The 20821-nt window shown below is 38.8% G+C and overlaps 1 protein-coding gene across 1 annotated transcript in view; it reads left to right on the top strand.

Annotated features, from left to right (window-relative positions):
- The window catches only part of LOC134752771 (CLIP-associating protein), a 105866-nt gene that overhangs the window by 41485 nt on the left and 43560 nt on the right, over positions 1 to 20821 (top strand). Inside the window, exons 8-16 of the mRNA XM_063688466.1 lie at positions 1715 to 1840; positions 3265 to 3363; positions 4716 to 4900; positions 5829 to 5951; positions 8375 to 8494; positions 10040 to 10167; positions 11652 to 11780; positions 12480 to 12616; positions 14063 to 14110. Coding sequence (XP_063544536.1) covers positions 1715 to 1840; positions 3265 to 3363; positions 4716 to 4900; positions 5829 to 5951; positions 8375 to 8494; positions 10040 to 10167; positions 11652 to 11780; positions 12480 to 12616; positions 14063 to 14110 — 1095 coding nt within the window. The remainder of the gene's footprint in view (positions 1 to 1714; positions 1841 to 3264; positions 3364 to 4715; positions 4901 to 5828; positions 5952 to 8374; positions 8495 to 10039; positions 10168 to 11651; positions 11781 to 12479; positions 12617 to 14062; positions 14111 to 20821) is intronic.

The raw sequence follows: 20821 nt of genomic DNA, 5'->3' as shown, positions 1-20821 counted from the left end.
GGGCAACACCGCCCTCAAGTCCATCAAGAAAAGAAAGAAAAGAAAGAAAGACGACATGATGGGCACGCGCACAATCATGGCCGTAACTTCTTTTGATGTTTGCCCGAAAACCGAACAGAATGGCTATTGCGCTCCATCATCGCCGATCATGGGTAATTGTAGTGTAGTGGTGTAGTGTAGAGGAGCCTAAAGTTTAGTATGGGAGCGAGACTGCTCGTGTCAATTGCGCTTACAAACAATGAGGGCTATCGTTTTTTTGCTCACCAGTTGGCGCCTCTGTTCTTCTTCTTCTTCTTTTAAAATTATGGCTTCAGCCCAGTGGGACTATTTCGCCAGTATCAAGGTATTGAGAGGTTTACAAACGACAAAAATTGTACGGTTGTACAAGACAGTGTACGGTGATTTGTTAGCTCTTGTAAATCGATAGCTAGACTTTACAAGAAGCACGTGGACTACCGGCCGTTGACTCCAAGATGGTGGTTAAACGCGCTTCAAAATTAATTCTCCATTCACTGCACACTACCACATTAGTTTACTGTATAATAAGCTATCGATATTACACTTTAAACAATATTAATAAGCAAAAAACAAAGTAATTAATCACGATGCTAACTATCAAGATGGCGCTCGAACCGGAAGTCGGCGCCTCTGTTGATGGTGGTCCAAAAGACTAAAGAACAGCTGTCAGTCATTTAAGTGACAAGTGACATTTGACATTTCGAACTATGGAAAAGACCACCATCTACACTAGCGCCCCTAGCGGCGAATTCATACGAGTTAGCCCTCATTACGATCAATTGGTACCCGTGTAAATTAAAAATATTTCCCTGTAGGCCTAGCACAGGAGGGGCGTGACAGTAGCTAGCCATACACGCACGGATTTGCCCGTCGGATCTGCCTGAAAGATGTGTCTGGCGGACACATCGACACGGATTTGTCCGCCGGATGCCCGTCCGCTGCCCATCTGTGTCTATTTCTCGCCACACATTGACGTATGTGTCCGCCAGACACATCTTTCAGGCAGATCCGACGGGCAAATCCGTGCGTGTATGGCTAGCTATTATCTCGCCCGCGAGATAAATACCCGTTTGTTTCTAAGTTTATTAATTAAAGATGGACAGGTACTGTCGCGCCAATCATGTGTTAGCCCGGGTGGTATCGTTAAGCGGTGATTGGTGTTTCACAAATAGTTTTGTTTCACGTAACTTTGTTCGATAATTAATCCATACTAATATTATAAATGCGAAAGTCTGTCTGTCTGTCTGTGTGTTACCTCTTCACGCTTAAACCGCTGAACCGATTTAGTTGAAATTTGGTATACAGATAGTTTGAGTCCCGGGGAAGGACATAGGATACTTTTTATCCCAGAACTCGCCCCTCAAGGGGGTGAAATGGGGGGTGGAAATTTGTATGGGGAATCAATAACCGCTGAACCGATTTAGATGAAACTTGGTATGGGGATAGTTTGAGCTTTGGGAAAGGATATAGAATAACTTTTATCCCCGATATCATCCCTTAAAAATGGGGTGGAAATGTATAGTGTGGACCAATTTGGGGGTGAAAAAAGGATGGATTAAAAAGCAGATTTGTTTAAGAATTAAGGTACCCAAATTACTAATTCCACGCAGACGAAGTCGCGGGCAAAAGCTAGTATAAAAATAAGTAATTTATTAATTGATTGCATCTTGCCTATGAATGAATATTGTTGTTGTAGCTCACTCGGGCGTGGACGAGGCGGACTACGTGTCGCGCACGACGGCGCGGCGACAGTTCGCGTCCGCCACCACCGCCACCGCAGCCCGGGCCCGGGACGGGGACCACTCCGGGGCCTCCACGCCAGGTCAGCTCGACACTACTTTACATAACCGGGGCTCCCAAGAGCTTGTCACTAACGTATGCGGAACTTGCAAACTGTGCATCTCGCTCCTACTGATATATTAGTGGGAGCGAGATGTGTAGCGCACGCTAGCGAATATGTGAGCTCGTGTCAAGGCTGTAGATCAATAATTTTAATTCAATCAGTATATTTATTTCAGCCATCTGGAGCGATTTCATTTATTTCTTCCATTAATAACGTGCAAAAAATTTATTATATACATTCTATAAATTGCATATACAGATGTCAATCACAATGAAAAAATCAACGATGATCACGAAATAAATAAGACCCCACAATCAGATGGGAATAATAATTGCTAAGGAGAGAGAGAGAGAGATCACGAAATATGAACCTTATCTTAAATTCTAGAAGTTATCAAACAATTGCTACCAATGTTACCATCACTTTATGACGCTATCATTACTCCACTTACAATTCTGATTCTGGACATATTATTAATTAAAATTGACAACATTTCAATGCTTCCCTGAAATCTTGTTTTATTTTTACAATGGGCTTGACCGGAAGAAATGTTATAAAACTATGAAAACGGATTATATCGCGTATATTGAATTTATAGTACATCCCGACGTTTCGAACCCTTTACAGAGAGTTTATTCAATATACGCGATATAATCCGTTTTCAGTTTTATTTCATGAGTAACTATCGCGGTAACCGAAGACGGAAGAAATGTTGTTAATTCAAGATCCATTAATTTAACTTTAATTTCTCAAACTAAATTGAGTTGAACTTCTCTTCAAACTGATCTAACGCATAACCTCTCTTTTCCTACTTCCATGTTCACCGGGGCCGCACCGTTTAACCGACTGCGACTAATCCATCCATCGTTGGACTACATCATCTTCTTACCTATATATTAACTTATCATGTATAATATCATTTACTCTTATTTATTTCACATTTTTTACCTATACATTTTTTAATTCATGCCAAAAATCTGTCGAAATGCATTTAATTTTACATCCAAATTGCGATTATCACTATTTTTCTTTCCAATTATATCCATCCTTTTATATCTTATATATTAACTTATCGTGTACTCTACTTATATTCCGATTTATTTTATAATATTTGTTTATTAATTTTTGAAATTAAAACGTGCATTTTTTTAACATATTCATGAAAAAAAAACTGTCAAAACTTATTATGATATTATGAAATTTATATTATAAAAAATATTATGCTAAAATCATTAATAATTATAACTTTCATTGAAATCAACATTTTAATTCCTGATCATGATTTTCTCTATCCCGATACATTTTATACTTTTTGGTCACAATACTCCAATTTCTCTTTAAATAATATATTTTCATCCATATACATTCATCATCATATATCATATGTATTGACATATATATAGCGTGTGAAGTACCAAAGAGGGCAATCGCTGGGTTATACAGTCTACCGTCGGCGAGTAGGAAACCTCCACCGCCGACCAAACTCAATAGTGCTACTAGTGGTAAGTATATATGGGGCATTTTCTATGAAAAGGGACCTTTTTGTAGACGGAGCTTACGCCGCACAGCGTCGCGCGGCATTGTGTTTATATCGGAGCATCGTTTATAAGGTCCCTTTTTATAGAAAATACCACATATAGCCGGTCAAACAACTCTGTCAGTAGAAAAACGCGCGGAATTCAAATTTTCTATGAAACGATTCGCGCCAATTTTTTTTAAATTTGCCTCTTTTTTTCTACTGATGGAAATGACTTGACAGACTATAACTATGAATGAACCTTATTTGATGGGATGTAGTCGTTATGTTTGAAATGTTTTTACTTTTGTATGCCTTAAAATCCTTAAATGATTTAATTATTTAAATTAAACCAAAGATAGATATGACTCCGTAATAGATGGATACAGTCTAAGGAAAAAACGTGCCTCGAAAATCAAGGAAATTTGATTCTCGATCAAATGGCGCCACTAACTTTGGCCTACTCTCGGATAGATGGCGTTGACGGTTTTGTTTGTTATTTAACAATTTTAACGCATACCAGTGAAATAACATGGGTCAAAATCATATAAAAATAATTAATGCAAATAAAAAAATCATTTTTCCATATATAAAAACATTTTATGGTATTTTTATACATCTTCATTTTTAGTTTTAATCTTATGTCGATAGGTGGCAGTGAATTTACTGTGACTACAAAATTTACTATGATAGTAAAAATAAAAATAATTTATTTCAGGTCTTAGATACCCATATTTTAACACATTACAAAAATTACAAAAAGAAAAATAGAAAATAAAAAATGAAAAATATAAAATAACATTAATAAAAATTCAAAATTAAAATTATACAATATTAACCCTATCATCATTAACCCTACCGTACCGCTCTAGTACCGCTCTACTTTATTATATCCTCTTTGATTAAACTAAGGTTATCAGTGTGGCCGTAAATCCGTACAAGAGCACTTGCTGACTGATGTACCTATATATCAGTAAATGTGCCATTTTCAATCAAAAAAGTACTTATTGTCGGTTGTCAATAAGGCGCTATTTCCATACAGCTTCAATTCGAAATCAACCTCATTGACAAGCGACAATGTGGTACCTTTTGGTTGAAAATGTCACATATATCAACATTATCAACACAGTTATGACCAGCCAAAGTTAACTTATAAACATACTGATAACATTATCATATTTTTAGCGTTGTCCCAGCTTTTTGCCACCTAATTTCAAGATAGAGCGCAGGCACTAGTTCTTATGAAAGGAATTACCAAGTCACTATAAACTTCTTATGTGGAATTATTTCTAGTTTGAAATATCACTTCAAAAATCTAAACACTTTATTTCCTTATAGTATCATCCGGCGCGAGCGGGACCGGCGGCGAGGCCGGCGCGGTGTCGGTGGAGGCCTTCGAGGCCGCCATGGCCGCCACCGCGCCCGCCGCCATCTACGGGGCCCGCGGCCTCGACGACCTGTGCCGCCACGCCGCCGCGCTGCTGGGCGACAAGGGCGCCGAGTGGGAGAGGAGAGTTGATGCTGTGAGTTGCACATGCTAACTATCTCTGTCTCTCTATAACTAGATGTGCGAAGCGAGATGCATTCCAATTTTGTCCCGTCTCTTTCTAACTATGCGCTATGGCGATTAGAAGGTGGTGCATGACGAGCTACCTGTCTCTTTTTAATGATAAGGTTGCCGAGTGGGAACAAAGAGTTGATGCTATAAGTTATTGGACAGTATACCTTAATACAACAGGATAGGACTTATATTAGCCGTCTACAGTCCCATTTTTGTATGCGCCCGCTCTGCTGGGCGACAAGGCTGCTGAGTGGCACAGGAGAGTTGATGCTGTAAGCTTACTGGACAACATACCTTAATGCAGCGGGATAAGTTTTATTACACGATGTCGTGCGAGATCTTCGAGGCCGCCGCCGTCTGTGGTCCTAGAGGCCTCGACGATTTCTCATTGCAACCATATTTTTGTGAAACAAACCGCAACTACATGGCACAAGTCTTTTATAAATCCGAACCAGTATTATTTAAAATACGTATAAGTTTGAGATACAAATGAATAAACCAATTTTTTTTTATTTATTTATTGTTGGGGTGTTGTGGGCCTGTGAGTGTCACGTCGACCAAGCAGTGATCTATTGTGACGGCCCTTTAAAGTTCGTTACTAATGCCCGTTGAGTCCAGAAAATTCCAGATTCTTTGGGCCGTAATGTTCTGTACCTCATAGGGTTGCAGTATGTGCCGCCCTAAGTGGATACTTCTTTTTGACATTAGTGGTCCACAGGAACAGAGAATGTGCATTGCAGTCTCCTCTGATTCCTGGCAGAACCTGCATGTCGCATCCTGTTTCTTCCCAATTCGGAACATGTGTTTGTTCAACTTACAGTGTTGAACAAATTCTATTATATTCTATTCCAGTTTCCAAATAAGCACACTAGTAATTTTTTTGTTCCCAGCTAAAGAAAATCCGGTCCCTATTGACAGCCAACGCGCACGCGCAGTACCCGACGGAGTTCGCGGCGAATCTGAAGGAACTCTCCGTGCCTTTTCTAGTCGTCATCAAGGATCTCCGGAGTCAGGTACAATACAATACAATACAATACAATACTTATAAACTGAAATATATGCGATTGAGACTTCCAGTGCCCAGGGCTTTGATTGAAGCAGCGACTTATTCGGTACCAGACACCATAACCACTGAGCAACCCGGATCACAACGGTATAGGTAGAAAATTCTTGAGTACAGTTCAGTTTAGGGCGCTTCAGGGTACACTGGGTCGAAATTTCTCGAGTATATGCATAGTGACATTGTGCCTGAACTGAACAACTGTGCTTGAGAAATTTAGACCTGACGGTAACCTAATCTAACCCACTTTTCTAGTAGCAGTTAATTTCTGTAAAGGTCGCAGTTCTAACCTAACCTAAACCACTTTTCTAGTAGCAGTTAATTTCTGTAAAGGTCGCAGTTCTAACCTAACCTAACCCACTTTTCTAGTAGCAGTTAATTTCTGTAAAGGTCGCAGTTCTAACCTAACCTAAACCACTTTTCTAGTAGCAGTTAATTTCTGTAAAAGGTCGCAGTTCTAACCTAACCTAAACCACTTTTCTAGTAGCAGTTAATTTCTGTGAAGGTCGCAGTTCTAACCTAACCTAAACCACTTTTCTAGTAGCAGTTGGTTTTCACTGGCACTTCATTGTCACTGCGGCACTCCGTATCCGATTCATAAAAGGGAATTAGTCGTAACCTTTGTTCATCGCTTTTTTCATCACTAATATTTATTATTTATTTTTATTTTATTTTATTTATTAGGAAAACTTACAGCTGAAGTAACACGTTAGGTAATAACATAGAAGCAGTGAGCCAAGTTTCCACAGATAGAAACTGCGTAAAGTGCATGGTGTGCGAAATTACAACTAATAATACTTACTAACTTATAAATATACTTTACTTATCTTACTAGAGAGGGAAAATTGGTTTAAACAGTTAACAAGAAGAACAAAAGAGAGAAAAAAATATCTTCCATTTTACACCTACAATACTCACAAAGTACCAAAACGGATAAATATCACCGACAAATACGTTAGAACACCGCAATGTGACTGCTAATAATCATCGAACGAAATGTACGCGCACGATTGACTGCTCGTGTCACGTGATGGTCACGTGGGCTGATTCCGCTCCGCCTGCAACTGCCGATTTAAAAAAAAAAACTCAACCCACCTTAGTATATCAGATTAACATTTCTTTAATATGCATACGTCTCAATTAAACTGCCAACCAATTTTTTTAATCTTGCTGACCAAATAATAATTTTGCAGCTCAAATATTTATTAAGCAGATCGATATTGGTTATAATGTTGACCGTTTGTGAATTATTTGCTGAACAAGTTGCAGCTCGATTTTTATTTATTGCCGGCAACATATTTGTATGCTGTCCAAATGATTTAATGGCTATTTTGTTTTGCAGATCAGTTTTAAAAATGGCTGATCATTTAATTTTATTATTCAGAGCCCACTGTGTCCCACTGCTGGGCAAAGGCCTCCCCCCTCTCTTTCCACTCGTCTCTGTTTAATGCTATATCCGGCCAGCCTGTCAAGAAGGAGTCCAAGTTATCCCGCCATCGCCGACGAGGTCTGCCGGATCCCCGGTTAGACTCGTGGGGCTCCCACTCCGTGGTTAACTTGGCCCACAAGTCATCCGGCATTCGGCAGACATGACCAGCCCAGTCCCATTTCAACTTGGCCGCTTTCCGAGCTACGTCTATTATTTGAGTCTTAGAGCGCAGCGTGGTGTTTCGGACTCGATCTCTTAATTTTACACCTAATATGCTGCGCTCCATAGCTCTCTGGCAAACCCCGAGTTTGGACTTCTGAGCTTCCGTCAAGGACCAGGTCTGAGCACCGTAGGTGAGAACTGGAAGTACGCACATGTCCATAAGCCTACGCTTGAGTGACAGAGGTAGGTCTCCCTTCATCAGGTGTTTCATTGACCAATAGCTCTTCCAGGCGTTTTCGGTGCGTCTTTGGACTTCTTTGTCCTGTCGCGCCTGGAAAGAGACTATTTGGCCATCATTTAATTACTTCCCTTAAAAAATTTCAACATCATCATTAATTTAAGAGCCTAGCTCTTGTCGGTGGAGCAACTTCCATGTATCTCTTTCTTGAGCCTTTCGTTTGACCGCCTGATACGACACGACGTTTATCTTTTCCTTTAGTCCATGTATATTCTTCTTGGTCTCCCTCTCTTCCGCCTTCCTTCTACTTTCCCTTCCACAATATTTTTTATGAATTCGTCGTGTCGTAACAGGTGCCCAACCATCTTTCCTCTTCTGCTCTCAATGATTTGCAACAGGGACCTCCTCTCCTACACAAGGTTGAGAACTTCCTCGTTAGATTTTCCCTCGGTACAACTAAAAATTTATAGTCACACTACTTTAATCTGAATAATTCCGTTGTGTATGGTTATTTAATTGATAGTGTTTTGTTTTGTTTATTTAACAGGTGGTACGGGAAGCGTGTATCACCATCGCGCACATGGCTAAAGTACTCAAAAACAAACTGGAGCAGTTCAGCTTGTACATATTACAAGAACTCATCAACCTCATACAGAATGCTGCCAAGGTAAACTTATTCAAGTTCCTGAATAGGGTATTCTACATTTATGAATAATTCAAAATTCAAATTCAAATATAATTTGTTTCGGAAACAATGTCCATAGTTGTTAGTAACAAAAGTTTACTTAGAGCTAGTATTAGTAGGCACCTTAAATTAATATATACATAATAACACACTTAAGAACAATCATACATAACCTAGCGAGCAATGCAAAAGGTTCCAGTGCTTCTGGAAGCGCCCCTCACATCGCTCTGCAATGGTGTTCAGTATGCTGTTTGGGCTGCCCCGCAACCTCTTCACTAAGGATGCCACTCTTTTGCGCAAAATAGCTGCAAAGCTGTCCGTGTGTGCATCGGTAAACATCTGCGATGCACTACAAAAACGCGGCAGCCCCAACAGCACCCTGAAACCATTGTTATACTGGACTCTAATAATGGTATCAGTTGATCAGGTTTGTTTTGAGGATCAAATGTCTGTATGGGAGCCATTGTCTTAAAGCAATACAAAAGTCACAAATGATGGTCAAAGTCTGGCATCGTCACTTTACTGACGAAACGCTTCATACAAAATGACATTACATCGTGACGTCAGCATGTAACGTCGCTATCGCTAAGAAGAGTTAGAAGCCGTGGAAAACAAGGAAATTGCGATTTTGTCGGTGAAATATTGCGATTATGTATTTCATATATCTTTATTGCGTCCATGTTCATTTTTGTATGTATTGTTGCCGTACATTTTTTTAAAATAAATTGTAAGGAATCGAATGGTACCATATTTTTTTTTCTATTTGGAAATTTAAAAAAAAACTAACTTTTTTTATTTTATTGATAATAACATGGAAAATACAATATGTGCACCATAATACAATGTTTCGCCAAACTGCGGAGCAGTTTGTTGGCGATGAGCTCGCTCTTTTATACATCAAAAGCAGGTACATAATTTTATATTAAACCCGTATATTTTTGAAGTTTCCAATTTATTGTGTTAAATTGCTCATTTTCTATCTATTAAACTAGATTTAGTTATAAAATTGAACATGTGGAAAATACCCTATTGTCTGTTTTTTTAGTTTGTGACCTTTCTTAGGGTGGTATTCCAATGTGTATTTGCGTCACATCTTGCTTAGTGAGAGAATGAGACGCAATTCACAATGGACCGAGAAATACCAACCTTACACACTTCATTTGAGAATTGCTTTTTACAAGATACTGAACAACAACGAAAGTGGAAAGAATGAGTAAAAGAAGGCTAACAAAGAGAGTGTATAAGGGAGAGGTAGAAACGGGAGTTGGAAGGGGCAGACCTCGGCGGACTTTCTCTGATCAGATCGGGGAAATCCTGAAGAAAGGCCAGGTCAAGAGCACCCTAAACCGGCGAGCGTGTATGAGGAATGTTATGAAAGTGAAGGAAGCGAAAGAGGTATGCCAGAATAGCAAGTGGAAATCCGTGGTCTCTGCCTACCCCTCCGGGAAATAGGCGTGATTATATGTATGTATGTATGTACTGAACAACACCACCTTTTTATTGTAATAAAACCATTTTGATTGACAGGTGGTATCATCAGCGGGCACCGTGTGCGTGCGATACATCGTCACATACGTGCACTGCCCGCGTCTGGTCCCGGTCGTTGCCACCAATTTAACAACGAATAAGTCCAAAGAGATCCGCTCTACTTTAAGGTAACACCATATAAAAAAGTACATCGTCACAACTAACAACTCGGCGTCTTTTTCGCTCTTCTTGTGTAAGATCAGGCAGATCGTGAATTTCCTAGGCATATCGTAAAACGTGAAAATCTTTGTCTCGTTCCCTAAGTCGACGCGTAACGGGGCCACAGAATAAGTAATAGTATTATCATACAGAACGGCCACGCACCGCCCCGCCCCGACTCGAATGACCTCGCCCCGCGACATCAAATTGACGGCCGTTTGCCGGCCGCTCAGTACTATTTTTAAATAAAATAAAATAAAATATCTTTATTTCAGAACATTCAAAATTTCATACAATATTGTTAGTACCATCGTTATAGCTATGTGTTAGTAAATACATTAAAAATAAAAACAAAACTTTTAACAATAAAATCAAAATCCAATAAATTTAAGCAACTTACTCACACTATGACGCATGACTCGTGTACAGACGTACCGTTCGCACATAGAAACGCAAGTGATTTTTGATGTATAGCGTGTCCGCCCTGTGACGGGGCTCCTATTTCTAAGTTAGCCCTTCGGGCATCTGAAGCAACCTAACGAACCTATCCTACCTATATATTGGTTTAATGTGACTACCGTCAAAACATTACACAGGAACATTACGATCTGCCTGATTTTACGATCGGCCGCCGACATAGACAAAGCTATTTTCTATCGGCGTTGATAGGTGTGGGGAGACCCTAAGAACAGAGAGGTAGGGACGAGTCATAGTTAAAACTATGACTTCATGACAAACCGATTTACGCACGCACACATACTTACTTAACATTTGAGCCTATCAGAGCCTATTGTGAATGTGTGCGTACGAGGAAATAGGGGATATTACTGCAATGTTCTGCCACCAGAGTGCAGCACTAGCCTGTTTGGTAAACCATAGAGTAACATACATACTGTACCTTTAACAGGTTTTTGACAAGTTTTCAGAGATAATAAAATATGACATTGATGCATCAAGGCGGTTTGCTTACATAGGACCTACCGGGAAACTCGAATTCGATATTTCGCTATTTGCCTCTTTATCGTTCGAATATGCAAGAGTGACAGCGATGTTAGATAATGAAATTTCGATTTTCTTGTTTCGCGATAGACTCTGAGATTGTGGTAGAGGCGCCCCCTACGCAGAGTTTCGCGTAATATTGGGGAGTTATAATCACAAAAAGTGAAATAATAAAAAGCGTTATCTACAATTATTACGCGGTAGCAACGGTTTTAGTTCAAAATACAATGTATTATCATAGTATAAACAGAGCTAAGTATGTTATCTCGACCCGTTTCTCAGTGCGCCAGTAGAGATTTTGTTTGAGTGTGCGTGCGGCGACGCATATATACTATGGCGCACACATACAAGTCGCGCGCGGTGCGTTGTATGAAGATAACATACTTTGCCCTGGTTATACTATGGTATTATTTTCTTATTTGGGTTTTTAAATGTTGTCATTGTCTTGTTACAGTGAAATCCTAGTTCTAATGCTGGAAAAATGGTCGCTGCCAGCTATGGAGAAACAACTACCCGTAGTGAGAGATGCAATCCGTCGCGCCTGTATAGACGCGGACAGCACCGCCAGAACTTATGGACGCAGGTACGTACAGTCTTATACACGGTGGATAAAAAATAAGTGTATTCCCGTTGCCAGGGAGATTTTTGGATTATACTATGGGATCAACCCCGAAATCGCGAAAAAAAATTTGGATGTGTTCATACATTTGGGGTCATCCATTAATTACAACACACCTTTAGGAGGGGGAGGGGGTCAAGAAAATGTGACATCTTGTGACATGGGGGTCACAAACTTTGTCACGTCACTTTTTTTTTTAAAGTTGCTAATGTAATGTCACTTTCTCGTGTAATGTCAGTTTCGACCCTCGGCTATAGTCTGCATCTTCTCAAATTATTTTTACGCTTAAGCCGGTAATTTGTTAAGCAAAAGCCATTGTTCCTTTTATGCGAGCGTTCGCCCATTGTATGCCATTGTGTCTGACAATGGCACACATTTGAGAAGATGCACTAAGGGCGAGTGGCACCAGCCACAATTAACAGACAGATCAACGTCACGCAGCAGAGATCTATGAAGTTTCCCATACAATAAAATTTTGCCAACGCTTTAGCAGTGACAGACGGTTTGGTGCACCCGACCCTATATCCTATAAAAATTTAATGTGTTTTTTTTTATTAATTATTTATTTCAGATAAATTTTATCCATAGAATTGTTAGTTTGACTTATGGCCACGTTAGTTAATTAACTACTAGGTACATTATTGAATGTTCATCTTGTTGCAGAGCATACTGGGCGTACAAGCGAGCGTTCCCCGCCGACGCCGAGCAGCTGTTCGCTCGACTGGACGCGGCCGCTCAGAAGCAGCTAGAACGAGAACGAAACGTCGGCAGCGTCGACAGCTTGCAACACGTCGGCACCGGTCAGTACCCTTTTTTTTTTGACGCAGGGGTAAATGCATTTACGCATCTCACCCCCGGGCTGGGGAAGCCCATTGGGGAGTGGTATGTGGGACTCGCTCCTCCCGTAACTTCCTCTGCTAGCCAGAGGAAGAGGAGGAGAATACCCACTAACATCCCCTGCGGCGTTTCCGTCTATGCCATTGAGGGGGGTGCAATGGGGTCGCGAGCATGTCGACCACGGCACCACTGGTCAGTACCCTATCGTCGACATGCCATGATGCCACCAATGGTTGGCATCTTCGAATATCAAAATCTCCAAGCGTAACCAGCTATAGCGTTGTTTCGGCGCGTGCTGTTAACGACCCGCGCATTGAAGGTTCGGTCTTTTCGTATTTAAAAACGGTAGGTATTATTTTTCAAACACTTGTCCGTTACTTAATTATGATATAAAATACACAGATACCTACTTTCACTATCAAACAAGATTCTGTTAGAGTAAAATAACCTGTGGTATTGGGCATATAAAGCGAGCATTCGCTCGTCTGGACGCGACCGCTCAGAAACAACTAGAACGAGAGAGGAATGTCGGCATTGTCGATAGTTTGAAACATGTTTCAAACTATCGACAATTGTTTTTTAGAGACATTCATAAACTTTATTCTTCAAACAACTTTAGCTAAAAACAATGAAATAATAAATAAAAATAATAATAAATAATGTAGACAGGAATTATTATAATATATCCCAAAAAAATATTATTATTATTTGTAATGCAGGCAGGCAGTTTAAACAACTGATAATGCCTATATCCAGAGTCATAAACCAAGTTCTCAGTGTTGAGTAGAGTTTGCTTTGTGCTTATCTAATTTATTCTTAAACTCATTGACACTTTGGGCCGCTACTACATCCCCTGGGAGTTTGTTCCAAGCGTTGACCACTCTGTTGCTAAAGAAGTGTCTATGAGGATTATTGTAGGACCTGTGAGACACCAGCTTATACTGATGACCTCAGACGGTTGTTACTATTGCGTTCTAGCATCTTATGGAAATCTTTAAGGTCGTAGTGTTGGGTTAGTATTTTGTATGTCTCAATCAGATCTCCGCGTTCTCTGCGCTCCTTCAAGAATTTGTATGAAAATTGTACATTTCACTACGTCACGCACATACAATTAAGTGAAAAAAATTCACACTAAAACGTGACGTACTGGAATGGATATCTTGGGACATATTTTTTAATGGCAGTATGGAGAATGCTGTCGATTCGGAGTAGAATGAGCTCAAGAATGTCCAAATTTGAAAGAATCAGGTTATCAATATTTATTTCAGAAAACGGCCGGAAAGAAAATTCGAACCATAGTGTTGTTTCGCTAACGGGAAACTCCGTTGATTATCGCGATTATCCCAGTGTGGCCGTATAAGAAACGTATAAAGTACTGAATCATATGATGGATTATATTTTTGTTACAGAGAGACGAATGATCACCAGCCCGCGCAGCCCATCTGTCAGCGTATCAGGTATGTACTCATATCATAACCAAACAGACTTAGCGTTTAACTCAGACGGTTTCATAGGTGACCCGCACCGCTCCCCTAGGGAACCGAATGACTTAAGCTGTAGGTAAAGTCTGTTTCTTTTATTCCGTAGACTAAAATGACAACCACAAATGTAAAACTTAGAAATAATGTGACCAGCTTAAAACAAACAGTGCTGATCTTTGAATTCGGTGCGTTTTTTATCGTCTTCATAAACAAACATAAGTACCTTCCCAATAGTTTATTTTCGGTTAGTACCGGTTGTAGCACATCCGCATCGGCACATCACAACATAAGACGTGAAAAACCGGCCAAGTGCGAGTCGGACTCGCGCACCGAGGGTTCCGTACTTTTTAGTATTTGTTATAGCGGCAACAGAAATACATCATCTGTGAAAATTTCAACTGTCTATCTATCACGGTTCATGAGATACAGCCTGGTGACAGACAGACAGCGGAGTCTTAGTAATAGGGTCCCGTTTTTACCCTTTGGGTACGGAACCCTGAAAACTAGTAACACATGAAATGTCATTTCAGTACACGGAATAAAAAAACAGACTATAGCTTGTTAATACATGGTTCACAAACCGTATGGTACAGGGTGTCCCAAAAATAGCTACTCGTAAATTGACAGCTAGATTTTTGTAGATATTTTCGATTTAAAAATACTTGTAGTGAATATAATATAATATATAGTGATAATATATAATATACTATAAAGGAAATTATCATTACAATTCAGTTCAGACTCAACGCACTAAACAAAAAAGATTTTTTTTGAGAAATACTTTTTTTATAATATTGTCTTATAAGTTTTAAATTTATTTAAATTTGTTGTTGGATACACGTGAGAGTTCATATAAATATCAAGATTATTAACGATTATAAATACATTTAGTTTCACTAATATATAGTTAATTTCTTCTGAAGTAGCTAGGTAATTAAAAGCAAAAACTTAATATTGGTTTTAAATCTTTTCAGTTTATCAAGTTGGACGGAAGAAGTCTATCTAAAAAAAAATGAGTAAAAACCATTTTCAAAAGCGCCTCGAAAAAACGAACAATATCAAGAATCGAATAAAACTAGCCTTATTTCTTCTTAATTTTTAGTTATATTAACTAAGTCTTGTAAACTAATATTAATTCTGTTATCTTAACTATTCTTAATGAAATAAAATGTTTAATAAAATATATTTTTGGGACAACCTGTAGTACAAAACGCATGTAAATGATTATTGTCAATTTTCTTGTGAAAATATGATTGTGACGACGAAAATAGTGATTTAAATTGTGCAATATAATTTATTTAACATTATTTCGAATTTTATACATGCGTTTTAGAAATGCGTATGCACTTATGTACAATGATGGATTACATCCTCTCGCCGCCCAGAGGCCTTTTAAAAGGCAATGGGATGCCTTTTAAAAGGCCTCTGGGCGGCCATTATATTTTAAATATTAATTTTAACAAATGATAATTCCATTTGTCTTGGCATGTTTTGATGTCTGGGCGTCTAGAATATGTTTTTTTTTAGAAATAAATAACACATATACATATATAAGTCAAATACAATGTGTATTTGTAATTTGAAACTTTAATATTATAAAATTATACATTGATGTTGTATGCCTTATTTTATTTATTATACTTAAGAAATGTCATTTTATGAAAATGACATGTTGATATTGCTAACATAAACAAAAGGTACCACATTGTCGCTTGTCGATAAGGTTGATTTCTTATTGAAGTTATATGGAAATAGCGCCTTACTGACAAGCGACAATAAGTACCCTTTTGAAATAAAACTATGAAACGGATTATATCGCGTATATTGAATTTATAAGCGTTCGAAACGTCGGGATGTATTATAAATTCAATATACGCGATATAATCCGTTTTCATAGTTTTATTTCATGAGTAACTATCGCGGTAACCGAAGACAATATTAAGTACCCTTTTGGTTGAAAATGGCACTAATGTCGGCCAACCTGACCTTTTGACCGCTTCGCCATTAAAAAAAATATCACGCACACGCCAAAATCACTTATTCAAGTAAAACTTCATCATTCGCATGAAGGTTCTTTTGACATCGTACAGTCAAAGAAATGTGACGTTTTCAACCAAAAGGTACCATTGTCGCTTGCCGATAAGGTTGATTTCAAATTGAAGCTATATGGAAATAGCGCCTTATTGACAACCGACAATAAGTACCCTTTTCTGATAAAAATGGCAGAAATAATTTCCGTAGGTACCATTTCGTACCTTGTCACAGTTACAATTAGATTAGATTAGATATTTATTCTCATAATATGAAATTACATTATAAATTATGCTAGACTAATCTACATGAATTTATATTATGATCGTCATTGACTAGATATTTACATAACATTATTTAATAAATTTCATAAATACAAATCAAAAAAATGTCTTACAAATTTTAAATTAAATTAAAAATTAAATTTTATGCATTCATGTCAAAAACAAAATACGGGATTATTAACTAAGTATGAGCATAGAGTAACTTATACTAGAGCGGTACTGTCATAGTAAATTTTGTAACCCCAGTAAATTCACTGCCATCTGTCGACACACTTTAAAACTAAAAATAAATATTTATAAAAATACGATAAAATGTATTTAAATATGGATAAATGATTTTTTTATTTGCATTAATTATTTTTATATGATATTGACCCATGTTCTTTCACTGGTATGCGTTAAAATTATAAATAACAAACGAAACAGTCAACGCCCTCTATACGAGTGTAGACCAAAACTAGTGGCGCCATCTGATCGAGAATCAAATTTTCGTAATTTTCGAGGCACGTTTTTTTCTTAGACTGTATCCATCTATTACGGAGTTATCTGTCTTTGGTATGAGTATCTCCTATTTATCGTCATGTTCTAAATAATAACTAGTTATATACACATTTCATTAAGAATCAATAAATGAGAACATGTCAAGTTTACAAAGTTCAATTTACAATTTCAAGTGTCGAGGTCATATACTTTTACTGAATAAAGTGGATTATCTAATAAAAGGACCCTCAATTGACGTTCAAATATTTCGTCAGATGTGTCAGTACGTAATGTATGTACGTAATGGGTAGACGCTCGTAGTATGTCGGGCCGATTACTCGGGGGTTTTTGCATGAAAGTGCCATGCGTCGTGGCACTGTTCTGAGTCTCATTAATATGAAAGTCGCTAGAGACCTCATACTATAGGGATGATGACACATGTTGAATTTTATAACAAAATCTAGTAACATATTTAGATAGCAAATGAGTAATTTATCACAATAATGTATATATTAAAATAATATATGGTGTAGCAATTTTGGGAATAAATAAAAAATATAAATGCCACAAGATATATATATTGATATTTACAAGCCACGGAAATCAACCTTATTAAATAAAATGCCACGGAAATCAATTTTATAAAAATGCCACGGAAATCAATCTTATTAAATAAAAAATGGCTAAAGCCTACTGGTACCAGTGGGGATCAGCCAGGAGTGAAGGCTGCGAGTAATAAATATTTAACAGTGGTTTAAAGTATAAAAGATATAAAAAGGAAGACGTTGAGTAGATTGCCTAAAATTGGTAGGTAGGAAATAGGTTGGTCACTTCCCTTGAGAGAGGAGAGTGAGCTGCTTGGAGAAACAGGCCCAGGCCTATACCGGTTCCGGTCAGGCGGATGTCGGAGCCGCAACCAGGGATCTATGCCGGACACTGTGGTATGGCGTGCGCCCTGATCCGTGTCCAGAAAAAGTAGGAGCAATATGTTCTCCAAATAAAATGAAAAACTGCGGACGAAGAGAAGGGCCACGCTATAATAAAGTGATGAAATGAAAACCAATAAAATAATAAAATAGAATATGGAACGGACTTACCCGCGACAAAAAGCGGTTCTCCTTATTTCTAAAGGGTCGGCTATTCACGTTAAAAAAACTTCCGTGATCCTGGATAAACCCGGTACTTGTTATAGATGGGCAGAAATGGCAGAATTACTTTTATTTTGTGAAAAGATCAATTACTTTTTCACCATCACATCCAATTCCTTCTCACATTGACAGTTTTCACACCTTCATCTTTTTTTCATTCTTTTGGCAGTTGTCAAAGCAAATCAAAGAACTCACTTGTAAAGAAAAAAGGTTTCTCCTAAAGCGTTATGCTGCAATGGAAATAATATAAAAATACAGAAAGTTTCAAAATGTAGGTAATTTTTCAACTTTCATTCGATTCATCAAACATCAAACATTTATTCAGCAAATAGGCCACAGGGGCACTTTTACATGTCAATTTTTACAAACAATAAAATTAACCCAAAATTACAAAAAAAAAACAATTACATAAATATAAATGTCAAATTACACAAAAAAAGCTAATAAAAAAATATACAAACAACAGAAGTACTAACATTGTTTAGAGATGTAAAAGTCTCTAGGTGTCAGAGATGAAATGTATATAATAATAAAAAAGATCATCAAATTATCCAGAGATGTAAAGGGTCTCCAAGACTTGAATTGTTATATAATTAATAAAAAGACAAGATATTAAATCAGACAAACAGACAAGAACCGAATGAAGTGCCTCACGTTAATGCCACTCAAAAGTAAAGTTACATAGGTAAAATGAAGCCCGTGTAAACTTAAACAGACCGCATTCCTTACATTTTATATAAAAAAAAAATGTATTTCAACTATATACATAAACGCAATATTTCACCGACAAAAACGCAATTTTCTTATTTTGTCCATACATTCAAAATGGCCTCTCAGTGAACTTGAGGTCACGTTCACTTATCGTTTTGTTAGAAGCGTTTCGCGAGTGAAGGACGACTGTCGGACTTTGACATTTCTGACTTTTGTATTGCTTTAATGCAATGGGTCCCATATAGACATTTGATCCTAAAAACAAACCTGATCGATTGACACCATTAATGAAAATTTGTCATCTAGCCTGTTGTCACTGCGACCAGGTACAAAATGGTACTTACTGAAATTGATTTCCTTCCCCGTACGTGCGGTTTTGGCGTTGTGGGCACGATGACTGACGATGCTCTTAGGAATTCGTATAAACGGTTATACGTACGAGTATCACAAAGTTAAATTGTGCCCAAAGGGTAAAAACGGGACCTTATTACTAAGACTCCGCTGTCAGTCTGTCACCAGGCTGTATCTCATGAACATTGATAGCTAGACAGTTGAAATTTTCACAGATGATGTATTTCTGTAGTCGCTATAACAACAAATACTAAAAACAGAATAAAATAAATATTTCAATCCCATACAACTAATGTGATTTTTTTGCCATTTTTTGCGTAATGGTACGGAACCCTTCGTGCGCGAGTCCGACTCGCACTTGGACGGTTTTTTTAAGATGTCCGAATTGTAGCAAGAGTTTTTAAATAACATTCGGGCATCTTAAAAGAAATACCAACTGTACAAAAATACCTTTACTGTGTTTTGGCAATTCGACGTAATTATTGTGTAAATATTTCTTTTCCACGCCGCTACGGACACGGTTTGTATCTAACTTATTATCAGCTTCAACCGAAAACCTAGTGTCGGGAATAAGCAGGACCAACTCTTTGCGACGTCGTCGCGCGTCGCAAGAACGCCCGCCAGTGTCGCACATACCTGTCGCCATGAGAGGTGATTAGATTAGGACTAGCTAAGGAACGCCCGCCAGTGTCGTACATACCTGTCGCCATGAGAGGTGATTAGATTAGGACTAGATAAGGAACGCCCGCCAGTGTCGCACATACCTGTCGCCATGAGAGGTGATTAGATTAGGACTAGCTAAGGACGCCCGCCAGTGTCGTACATACCTGTTGCCATGAGAGGTGATTAGATTAGGACTAGCTAAGGAACGCCCGCCAGTGTCGTACATACCTGTCGCCATGAGAGGTGATTAGATTAGGACTAGCTAAGGAACGCCCGCCAGTGTCGTACATACCTGTCGCCATGAGAGGTGATTAGATTAGGACTAGCTAAGGAACGCCCGCCAGTGTCGCACATACCTGTCGCCATGAGAGGTGATTAGATTAGGACTAGCTAAGGACGCCCGCCAGTGTCGTACATACCTGTTGCCATGAGAGGTGATTAGATTAGGACTAGCTAAGGACGCCCGCCAGTGTCGTACATACCTGTTGCCATGAGAGGTGATTAGATTAGGACTAGCTAAGGAACGCCCGCCAGTGTCGTACATACCTGTCGCCATGAGAGGTGATTAGATTAGGACTAGCTAAGGAACGCCCGCCAGTGTCGTACATACCTGTCGCCATGAGAGGTGTTTAGATTAGGACTAGCTAAGGAACGCCCGCCAGTGTCGTACATACCTGTCGCCATGAGAGGTGTTTAGATAAGGACTAGCTAAGGAACGCCTGCCAATGTCGTACATACCTGTCGCCATGAGAGGTGTTTAGATTAGGACTAGCTAAGGAACGCCTGCCAATGTCGTACATACCTGTCGCCATGAGAGGTGTTTAGATAAGGACTAGCTAAGGAACGCCTGCCAATGTCGTACATACCTGTCGCCATGAGAGGTGTTTAGATTAGGACTAGCTAAGGAACGCCTGCCAGTGTCGTACATACCTGTCGCCATGAGAGGTGTTTAGATTAGGACTAGCTAAGGAACGCCTGCCAGTGTCGTACATACCTGTCGCCATGAGAGGTGATTAGAT

Source organism: Cydia strobilella, chromosome 25 (genome assembly GCF_947568885.1).
Source record: "Cydia strobilella chromosome 25, ilCydStro3.1, whole genome shotgun sequence".
NCBI classification, from domain to species: domain Eukaryota; kingdom Metazoa; phylum Arthropoda; class Insecta; order Lepidoptera; family Tortricidae; genus Cydia; species Cydia strobilella.
This window is presented reverse-complemented; position numbering and strand designations above follow the sequence as displayed.